Source organism: Hyaena hyaena, unplaced genomic scaffold (assembly GCF_003009895.1).
Source record: "Hyaena hyaena isolate Hyena2069 unplaced genomic scaffold, ASM300989v1 scaffold_20, whole genome shotgun sequence".
Classification (NCBI taxonomy): Eukaryota; Metazoa; Chordata; class Mammalia; order Carnivora; family Hyaenidae; genus Hyaena; species Hyaena hyaena.
In genome coordinates, this window is record NW_024080652.1 from 1,706,072 (window position 1) to 1,717,651 (window position 11,580).

General features: G+C 51.5%; 1 protein-coding gene across 1 annotated transcript in view; it reads right to left on the reverse strand.

Moving 5' to 3' along the window:
- SNX8 (sorting nexin 8) overlaps positions 1-11,066 on the reverse strand; it is a 38,867-nt gene extending 27,801 nt beyond the window's left edge. Inside the window, exon 1 of the mRNA XM_039226049.1 lies at positions 10,961-11,066. Within this exon, the coding sequence (XP_039081980.1) occupies positions 10,961-11,066 (106 nt within the window). The remainder of the gene's footprint in view (positions 1-10,960) is intronic.
- Positions 11,067-11,580: the final 514 nt, after the last annotated feature.

An 11,580-nucleotide genomic window follows, 5' to 3' on the forward strand; every position in this document is an offset into this window, starting at 1 on the left:
ACACTATGTGCTTCTATCTCCATGAAATTCCCAGAAGAGGTGAATCTACAAGACAGAGAGACTAACAGCTGCCCGGGCTAGGAGGAGAGGGGGCTGAGGAGTGAAGTCTGACCACTAATGGGTTCAGGGTTTCTTCGAGCCAAGAGGAGAATGCTCTAAAATTAGGTCGATGGCTGCACAACTCTGTGAACTGTGTCATTCAAATGGGAGAATGACATGGTATGTGAAATAGATCTCAATAGAGCTGTGAAAAAATGTTTTATGAATTATCCCTTCTTCCCCGTTCTTGGGCCCACAAACGACTTTCCTACACCAGCACTGGGCCTAGAGCAGGGACGGCCTTCAATCTCGCACAAAGGGTCTACTAAGAAGGGAAAAGCTCTTCTACCTGGGAAATCCTCTGGCTGTTCTGGGCACAAGCAGAAGAGTCTAGCAGGGGTTGTTCCCACGGAAACTTCCAGCAGCCCCTGGGGTCCCCGTCATCCCTGCGGCTACGAAGCTGCACGTCAGAACCAGAAGCAGCCTCTGAATGCTGAGAACTAGGGAAGCTGCCCTTAACGAAGGGGTCTCCCACCCCTCCGCTCTACGCAGGAACTCAAAGGAAGGATGGAGCCGGCCCGCTGGACAGCTGTGTGCAGTACCGATCATTCCGAACAGGGCCATTCCCAGTGAAGCCTCTTCGCAGGTGGGACTTACCGAACTCTAGGTAATCTCTCTTTAGTCCTGGAAAACCCTTTCAGCAGGTGCTGTGGTCCCTTTTAACAGATGTGAAAACAAGGCTCTAGCAGCACAGCCTGCCCAAGGTCACAGAGCTGGCACACAGCTAAGCGGTGGGGCCAGAACCTGTACCAGGTTACCTGACGACACCCCCTCCTGTGCTCCCTCCCTGACTCATGGGGAGAGGAGCTGCGACAAGCAAGCCCCATGCCTGGAACCAGAGGTCAGATGGTCCCAATGCAAATCCCTGACTCCTCTGTGACAGTGAACCAACAGCTGACCTCACTCACTGCCCTCAGCTTTCTCATCTCTTGGATGGGAACAGTACCGTTTCCAACACTGTTCCCTACAAGAATTTTGTTTTAAAGAAAACATGTGAAAGCATCCACCACAGTGCCTGGTGCCCAAGCTTTTCTTTTCCAAGGGACCCACAGGCCAGAAGCCAGACACAAACCTTCCAGATCAAACCATGGAACGAATGAACCGCAGACCCGGCGTTCTCACTGCCTCGAGCATGGCATCGTGCACCACAACACTGGCATCTTGCTCTCGTCAAAACCCGAACAGATTGTGGGGTCCCAGGAGCTCAAGGACACATGCGAACCATTTGCACACGAAAGGACGTTCTCAAGATGTGAGTGGCTAGTCCTTTCCAAGGGAATTGAGAGAGTCCAAATCAATTGGGGGGGGGGGGGTTAATGGGTCTGTTTCCTGAAGACATGACAAAACTGAAGCTGAGTGCCCCAAAACATTCACCTACAGATGATTCCCCCTGTGTCCCCCTGAAGCAAGAAGAACCAGCACAGGGCCACCAGAGCGCTGCTTCTCCATGAGTCTTTCCAAACCTGCTTCTGAAAGGGCCCCGGTCAAGTTGGGTGCATTCCTCAAAAAACCTCTTCAACCTCTCACTTTCGTAATATTTATCTGTGGGGAGGTCCGGTGATTTCTTCCAGAGTTTAAAAGCATACTACTTTAGCTAATAGTATTTGGGGAAGTTTCAAATCACTTACAAAGGAGTTCAAAATTCCAAAAAGATTCATGATCTCTCTCTTTAACTAAATTCAATCTGTTTCAGGTTTGTTTGTTTGTTTTCTTTCCTTAGACCTTCACTCTGGGCCTGGCTGGTTAAGTCTGAAAACGACTCAGGTTTTCTAGGATCTCCTGACCTGAAAACGAAAATGTTCCAAAATATCTAGCAGGACCAAGTGTGCCTCTATCTCAGTAAAGGGTAACTAGAGCCTGCATTCACAACCAAATTAGGCCCCCTAATAAAATTCCAAGCAGTCACTGGCACTGTGAGCCAAGTGAGATACAATTAAATCCATTTGAACAAACCTCCACTGGTCTATGGAAGCAACCACAAAAACTAAGACCAGGCCATCCAGCGGCCTGCAGCCTAGACGACCCACAATGCTGTTCATCAGCCAGAGAAAGGAACACCCTGGAAATTGGCATGAACAAATCAGGAACGCATGTGTAAAGGGAAAACGTCATAGTAAGAAAAATATGTAGTCAGTCTTGGCCCCGCAGCCAAACCTGCACTGAACCTGGAAGTCTGGGTTTCCAGCAGAGAGGGCCCGGCTCTCCTCTTGTGTCTGCAACTCAAAGACTCCAAATCGGTTAGCTAGGATCATCCAAATACCTTCAGCAGAGGGAACTCGGCCTGTGCTTGGCAAAATGTGTTTCTGAGCTGCCACATTCCCTCCCCAGGAAACATGCTCTGCACACAGACTGAACCGGATGGCTGCGGCAACGCGGAATGGAGCTTAAGCCCGCACACAAACCACGCAAGTGACCATTCTGCCGCACGGGACTGGGGCACGCTCGCTGTCTGGGCTGCCGCGCTCTGTGTCCGTCCTATCGCGCTAGGTCAAGTGCACCCTCCTTCTGAAAAGATAAAGGCGACAACTCACCATGGTCTGCGGTGGCGATTTCCAGGACAGCCACACGGAAGGAACTATCTCGCTGTACGTAAAACCTTCAAAAGAGGGACAGTTCGAGGTCTGAGAATGGCTGGCAAAGTGACCCTTAAGGGAAGTGCATGAGAGGCACCCACGTGACGACGCAGGCCTGCGTAGACTGCAGCCAAGAGGTTACATCTGCCGCTTCCGAGCAGGAGCCACACCCTTGCTGGGGTGTGAATCCCACTCTCCGACCTTGGGAAGCGATGCCGCCTCAGTTTCCCCATCTGCTAAGTGGGGTTGAGGGACTACTGACTCCACAGGACTTCCGCGAGGAGGAAAGCCTCTCCTGCCCCAGGCACTACCAGGGCCGCCAGCACACAGGGAGCGCTCTGTGAGGCCTCTCATCAACACAACGCATCCTCTGCCCTGCAAAGAGTGCCCTGAATGGGGGTCTGCCCTGAGGAGGCAGAAGACGGGACACTTTCTACTCATAACCCAGTCTATCTCTGGAAACACACCCACTGCTGTGCAGCCCAGCTCACCTCTCACCTTCTGCAGGGGGGTGCCTGGGGGGCTCAGCCGGCTGAGCATCCGACTTCGCTCATCTCATGATCTCATGCTATTTTGTGGGACTGAGGCCCCCTGTCGGGCTCTGTGCTGACAGCTCAGAGCTGGAGCCTGCTTCAGATTCTGTGTGTCCCCCCGTCTGCCCCTCCCCCACTTGTGTGCAGGCTCTCTCTCTCACACACGCTCTCTCTCAAACATAAACAATTAAAAAAAAAAACTTATCTTCTGCAGGGACTCTGAGGAGACTCACGACCTCACTGCCACCCCAAGACGGAAGGACAGTGGCACACAAGACACCCTGAGACAAAGAACTGACACATACATGTACTTTGCTCAGCCTCTGAAGAGCTGAAAATGGAAAAATCCAGCAGTGAGCAGCATTTCTCAAGAGCTGGGAGGTGAAATCATGGTCCCAGAGACAATTAACAGTGCAAAGTCACGACTGTCACCTGACTCTGCTTTACAGAAGACGGCCTTTGTCAAGGAGATACTGTTCACAGCAGGTGAGGTCCCCAGTGCAAAGTCACCACTGCCACCTGACTCTCCTCTACAGAAGATGGCCTTTGCATCTCCATCAAGGAGATACTGTTCACAGCAGGCGAGGTCCCCACACATCCCTCCTGGCACAACACCTGCCCGGGGCCCTCAGGTCTGGGTCCTGCAGGTCCTAGGGGCCACCACAATGGCTGGACCCACCAGCGCCAACTGTGTTCAGACACAGACACCAGAAACGGCGAAGCCAGGGGATTATCCTGCTGATTCACTGAAAGATGGTCCGTTAGGAGTGGACGAGGCTATGATAAAACATGTATTTCACTATACATACATTTCCAGTAGCAACCAGACTCGAAACCAAGGGAGTTCAGAATGCCTACAAAATTGTTTTAATACAAGTCCCTTTGCACCCGCCCCTGCTTGGCAAACTGCACATAGTGAGCAGGTGCACTTGAGATCTTGGGACCTTGGGTTTTCCATCCACATTTTCTACCGTGAAACACATAACACAGCCAGAGAAAGGGGTGTCAGGTCTATGGGCACTTTAACAAAATTCTATCTCAAAAACACATGCAGGTTGAAAATTAAAAGACCGCCTGCGTCCCGAAAGCCACCTCGCCTAGTCCAGTAGCCATTTCAGGTCAAACTGCTCTTCTCCCACCAGAGGTGCCCACAGCCTACTTTCCATGGTATTTTCCTTGCTCTCCATCTATAGTTTTATAACCTATTGAAGCATCCCTATACAAGAGTCCAATTCGGCACGTGTTTTAACTTGAGAGAAACCAGAGTCACGTGCGTGTTTTCTCTGGCTTCTCCGGACGTCCTCGGGGGAGGGTGGAGGGACTCAGTTGTCACATCTGCAGAGATCCCTCAACAGGTCACCAAAGGGCATCTCCCAGATCTCAGAGCAGAGTCTAACTCAACAGGAACATCTGATAAGAGAGGTCACCTCTAAGGTGGGGAACTAACAGCAGGAGAGACTTCCCAAGTGCAAGCAAAAGGGCAAGGTTAACACTGGTTCAATTTAAAGAATCATTTTCTGAAAAACACGTGGCAAGAGGCTCTTTAACACAAACTGTAAGACATTTGCACTTTTTTTTTTTAAATGTTTATTTCTAGGAGACAGAGAGAGAGACAGCATGAGCAGGGGAGGGTCAGAGAGAGAGGGAGTCACAGACCGAAAGAGGCTTCAGGCTCTGAGCTGGCAGCCAGCACAGAGCCCGACGTGGGGCTCGAACCCACGAACCGCGAGATCATGACCTAAGCGAAAGTCAGACGCCTAACCAATTAAGCCACCCAGGCACCCCAAGACATTTGTACTTTAGAAGCACGAATATAGAGTTGGATTCATTACCATGGACGCATTAAGTAGATAATTATGAAAACTAGCATAATTTTAGCAGTGTAGAAAAATTCCAAGTGAAAAGACTAGACTATAAAGTGTAAATACATCATGAAGACATGTAAAAAGCATATGCGTGTGGGAAAAGGAAGTAACAGCTGAGCCTCAAGCAATATGGGGCCTGGGGCACCAACCCTACTCCCTGCAAAGTGGAAAATCCATGTGGAACTTCTGACTCCCCAAAAACTAACTACTAACAGACTGCTGCTGACTGGAAGCCTTGGCAGCAATAAAAGGTCAATTAATACAGATTTTGTGGGGATGCCTGGGTGGCTCAGTCAGTTAAGCGTCCGGCTTCGGCTCGGGTCATGATCTCATGGTTCATGGGTTCAAGCCCCGCATCCAGCTCTGTGCTGACAGCTCAGAGCCTGGAGCCTGTTTCAGATTCTGTATCTCCCTCTCTGACCCTCCCCTGCTCACGCCGTCTCGCTGTCTCCCTCTCTCTCTCTCTCTCTCTCTCTCCCTCTCTCCCTCTCTCCCTCTCTCAGAAAAAAAAAACAACAACAACAGTTTTTTGTATGTATTCTATACCATAACCTTCCAAAAAAAAATAAATAAGCTAGAGAAAAGAAATGTTAAGAAAGTCATAACACAAAAATGCATTTACTGTAGTTACTGTATTGATCAACTCCCCACAGACACACACAGTTCACACTTGTGTTGTTCAAGAATCAAGTGTACACCAGAACACAAGGGTTGCATTGAAATGGCGGAATATGGATGATTTCTGTTTATAAAATGTGTGTACCTTCAGTTAGGTTCCTGTGTAACAACATTCTCCTCCAAGTGCCCATTCTCACACAACGATGTGTTTTACTGGTGTGATTACAGCTCATTCAAAAGACTTCTGGAAAACCAACTTGGCCAGCACAGCTCCGCGCTGGGAGGCCCTCAGGAGGTCACATGCAGAGACAGCACCTCACCACAGGTCTCGCCCATCCAGACCAAGCTTCCCATGTAATTAATCAGACATCACGTAATCTCACTTCACCTCTGCTGAGCACACAAACTCCAAACTGGTGAGGGATCCAAGGAAACCCCAGCCAGTACCGGCCCCACTCCGACCACTTGGGCAGCAGAAACCACGAACCGTGGGCTGAGTCACTCAAACAGCTCACAGAATGCATGCACCTCGGGCCATCTGGAGCCCCCCGCACTCCAGTGCATCCTAATCCTGATTATCTTCACAAAGAACATCTACCCCCTTAAGCCTGGTTATGGTTTTTGAGTGGTTCTATCTCAAAAACACTGCAGTCCTTCAGAGGGTAGCACGACCCAGGGCCCTGCTCTCACACACTCGGGGGTGCAGGCCTCTTTCCAGACAGACCACCCGGGGCCCCTGTCCCGCCACTCACCGCCCCAGACTCCCCCCCCCCCCCCCCCCCGGTAAGCAGCACAGGCAAAACATCTCTTTTTGTGGTGCCTTTTTCTTAGGAAGGAAAAAATTATACCAAAACAGAATTCCCCCACCCGGAACACATCACTTTCTTGCTAACCACAAATTCTGGCAAAATCTGTTCTACATAACAGTGATTCAGTTAGTTCCTCTTTCTTCAAATTGACACATTTTACCTTGCAAATTGGGTACGTCTGTATGACAGAGAGTTTAAAGACCAAGGAAGCAAACTTAAATCGTATTTCCACAGCTACCATTGTTATCAAGTTAAAATATGATACTATCCTTAAAAACTTTTATGATAAAAATGTAATTCTATTTCAACATCCTAGCCTTTTCTACACAGCAGATCTTATTTCAGATACTGGGTATAAAGAACAATAATAGTTTTTGCCTGTCGGGAGTTTACAATCGACATGCGTGTCATGAAGGGGAGGAGGGTGGACAGGAAGGGTTTTTTTCTGAATGCAAACAGCACTTGGAGACATAATTCAACCCAAATGCATACATCTTAAGTGACAGCTCAATGGGTTCTGACCAATGTACACCCTCAGAGTAGCAGGCAAGGGGTGGTGGCTGGAGCAGAGAGAGCAAGGAAGTGGCCCAGGCATGCAGAGAAGGTGGGGGCCCGTGCGCAGGAGCTCAGATGATGAGCAGAGCTCAGCCATGACCCCAGACGAAACCAGGAGACAAATGGCAGGGAGCTTCCTAACCAAATGGAATGTATGGAATGCCGTCAACTGAGCCCCTCTAACAGAAGTGAAGCTGTTCTCCCTTGTGCTAACGACCAAGTTTAGGTCCATTGGATTGCAGTAAAGTGGGCCCATGATACACAGTGGTCATGTGTGTCTGTTTTTATCAGGGTAGGATGCAACCTAAAAAAATCAAATTACACAATCAAGCATCTATCACATTCATTCATTGCAATTCTTATTCTACGTCACAGCTGCTGAGCTTTATAGCCTCAAAAGAGGCCCTCAAAGAAAACTCTCATCTCTCATACTATAATTTTACTATAAACTATTCTGTTTAAAATGAAAAAAGAAATTCTACAATTCAATAAGAAAAAGAAAACACTCAAAACAAAACGGGCAAGAGATATGAACAGTGAGTTCAGAAAGGCCACACAAGATGAAAATATGACAAGAAACTAAACTCCACTGACACTGGAGGAAATGGAAATTCAAACAAATATGAAACACATTCTTAATTTTTGTGAAGTCTGAAGGGAGTTTTTAAAAAATGGTATTTAGTTTTGATGAGGTTACGAAGGGTATTTTTTTTTTAATGTTTATTTTTGAGAGAGATACACAGAAAAGCAAAAGCAGGGGAGGGGCAGCAGGAGAGGGAGACTCAGAATCCAAAGCAGACTCCAGGCTCTGAGCTGTCAGCACAGAGCCCAACACAGGGCTCAAACCCACAAACTGTGAGATCATGACCTGACCTAAGTCAGATGCTGACTGAGCCACCCAGGCGCCCCTGAGGAAAGGATGTTCTAAATACAGCATGCTGCTGACTAAAGTGGTAGTAGCCACCACAGAGGACAATGTGTTAAAACAAAAAATGATGTATGGGGCTCAGTCAGTTAAGCGTCCAACTTCGGCTTAGGTCACGATCTCACAGTTCGTGGGTTCAAGCCCCGCATCAGGCTCTGTGCTGACAGCTAGCTCAAGAGCCTGGAGCCTATTTCAGATTCTGTGTCTCCCTCTCTCTTGACCCTCCCCTGCTCATATTGACACAGATTCTGTGTGTGCCTCTCTCTCAGAAATAAATAAAACATTAATAAATAAATAAATAATAAAACAAAAGATGCGCAAACCCTAGGAGCTGGCCAGTCCACTCCTACGGCACCTGCTCAGGGTAGGCAGAATGACGCCCCTCCCTCCCGAAGGTGTCCACCACCTAACCCCTGGAGACTCAATCTGTTGTTTGCACAGTAAAGGAGAACGAAGGGAACAGACGGAATTCAAGTTGCCAAGCAGCTGACCTTAAGATAGGGCACAGGCTGTAGATTACCCAGGTAGACCCAATGTAGTCGAGGGGACCTTAAAAATGAAAGAAGTAAACAAGAAAAGAGGAACCAGAGAAATGACAGCATGAGAAAGACGTGCCCATGGCTGCTGAAGAAAGGGGACCATGAGCCAAGGAATGTGGGAGGCATCTGCAAGCTAGAAAGGCCAGAACACAGATTTTCCCCTCAGGCCTCCAGAAGGAATACAGCTCTGGCGACACCTGATTTTAGACCAGGAAAACCGATTTCGGACTGCTGACCTCCAGATGTGGGAGGTGATAAATTTGGGTTGGTTAGGCCACCATGTTTGTGGTCATCTGTTAGAGCAGCAGCAGTAAACTCATACGCTGTCCTGGGGAAACAGGCACGTGCGTGCAAGGAGGGATATGTTTTCTGAGCACGTGTATGTATAAAACATAAAACAGAATAGACAGCATCCATCCCTTCACCTCTGGTAAAGAGAGGGTGATGGCAATCAGTATGAGACTTTCACTTAAGCAATAATGTTCTACTTTTTTTGAAAGAAAACGTGTTTATCGATAGATTGTTTAATTGAAAATTAAATGTTTAGAGTTACCATTCACAGGTTAAACTTGAAAAAACTAGAATATAAGACCTTTTTGTAATGTGTATTTATTTTTGAAGGAGAGAGAGACAGAGTATGAGCAGGGGAGGGGCAGAGAGAGGGAAAGACACAGAATCTGAATCAGGCTCGGGGCTCTGAGTTGTTAGCAGAGAGCCTGACATGGGGCTCGAACTAAGCCGAAGTCGGCCGCTTAACAAACTAAGCCACCCCGGCAGTCCTAGAATCTAAGACCTTTAATGCTGAAAAACAGTGAACACAATTTTTTTCTGACCATCTCAAAAGCACTACAAAGCCCTAGACCTCACAGTCCCCACAGTAAATACCACAAGTGGGCTCTGCCTGTGTAGACAGGACACCAGAGAAAATACATTCTATATCCGTAAGCACAAACCTTCAACAAATCAAAATCAATGTGAGATCCACATTTATGGTCTACAGGCAAGATTAAGTCTCGAAGGCTCAGATTCTGACACCGGCCCACCCAACCATGATTCCCACCCTGAAATGCCTCCGTCCGTGGCCAGCTTCGAGCAGCTCCTTGCCTCTGGGTTTTCTTGATACCAGTGTAAAAAAAGCTTTGTGCTACTACTGCTGCCTCGTGGGACGGTCAAAAGATTTTAAACGGAATGCAAGGACAGGCTACATCCCAACGGTCCACCAACCCCGCTTTGAGGCTCAGCGGGCTACAGGAAAGCACTGTCAACAGAGGTCCTGGCTACACTGTGGATACCAGAGCCTAATGGAATCTCCATGGCCCCAGAGAAGGACAACTCCAATGGGAATTCCGGACGAAGTCACGGGAATGTCAGTCTCCAAGAGCTGGCGCCATCTACCCACACGGCACAGCCAGTGGGGGAGCCCTGCCTTCAACAGCTCCTCCAGGACCTGTACTTGCAGAGCGACCCCTGGGCCGCCGCCGCCTCATCCAGCAAGTACGACCTGCTTTGTAATCTGAGGGGAAACAGCCTCCCGTTTCCAAACGTGACCCAGCCCTGGGGTCGAAGCTCCGGCTCTGGAATAGGGGAGGCGGACTGCCCGCTGGGCTCCAACAGGAGGCTTTGAGAGCACAAAGTTCTAACCAGCAGCAAGAGCCATCACATGAGCCTCCTTTCCCATCTAAAAATGAAATGAAAAACCTAAAGACCACCTTTGGGGATGGGGGACTTCTGTGCGGACGCAGACTCACCCAGGACCCTTCCTATCAATCAGTCCAGTCCCCCGCCCCCCCCCAGCAGCTTCCCTGCCGCCCCCTCTCCTGTTTTTCCCTAATGAATGAACCCTCTCGGAGCCTCCAGAACTTACTGTGAGCGCAGCCCCCTGGAGACACCTCGTCAGACCCGCAGGAGGAGTCCCTCAACCTCGTGTCCCCCCCCCCCCGCACCAAGAAGAGGTAGTAACTCCTACCGATACCCCCCAAGTGCGCTCTCCCGCCAGAGCACCGGGACTAGAGGAAGGAACTTTTCAGCAGGAAGCATCCTCGAAAAGCCAAGCCTCACGCCCCCCTTTTCAGTGTTCACGCTCATCCACCGGCGCAGAAGCGCTCGCAGCCAAATCTACCCAGATCGCAGGGGGCAACTCCCAAGTCCCTGCGGCGCAAGGTCCGGGGGCTGTGCCCCACGCGGCCGGGCGGGGCGGCACCGCGGGGGGCGGGGGAAGTCCGGCCGCGAGGAAGCCTTGCACCCGGCCGCGCGGGCAGAAGCGCGCGGCCGGGACAAACCTGCCCAGGTGCTCGGATCTCCCGGGCCGCGGCGCCACGGCGCGCTCCTTGGCTCGGCAGGGGCGCGCGGGGCGCCGCGGACAGCCAGGGAGCCGAGGATCGCGGGGTCACGGGGGACGCGGACCCAGGGCCGCGCGTGGGAGGCCGGGGGACCGCGAATCTTACCTGCACCCGGCGGGTCCGCCTCCTCCTCAGCCTCCGCCTCAGCTGCCGCCGCGACTGGCGCCGCGCCTGCCTCCCCCGGCAGCCGGTCCATCACGCCGCCAGTCATGTGAGCGCGCGCCACGTGACTTCCTCCGCGCCCGCTGGACCGCCTGGCCGCGCCCACCCCGGCACGCCCCGCCCAACGCCCGGCCCCACCGCCCCCTCGCCTGGCCTCCGGGCGCCCGCTCCGGGCCTGCCACGCCCCTCGTCCGGCCTCGCCACGCCCACCCAGGCCTACCACGCCCCTCGCCCGGCCTCGCCACGCCCCGGCCACGCGGCCACCCGAGGATTGGCCCGCGCTCCCGCCGGCGCTCCTGCTCCCCACCGCGGGCTCGGTGCCCGCCCAGCTCGCCCACTCGCTCAGCCGCTGGCTCGGCCACTTGCCGCCACGCTCAGCCTCTAGGCCGCTCGTTCAGCACTTCCGCGTGGGTCTCTCCCCGCTTCCCCCTCAGCCCTTCCCTTAGCTGCCGCCCCGCCCGCTCACTCATTCACCCGTTCACCCGCCGGCCCAGTCTTCCGACTCACTCATTCACCCTCCAGCCCGCTTGCTCATTCACTCCTTCACCCACCCGCCCGCCGAC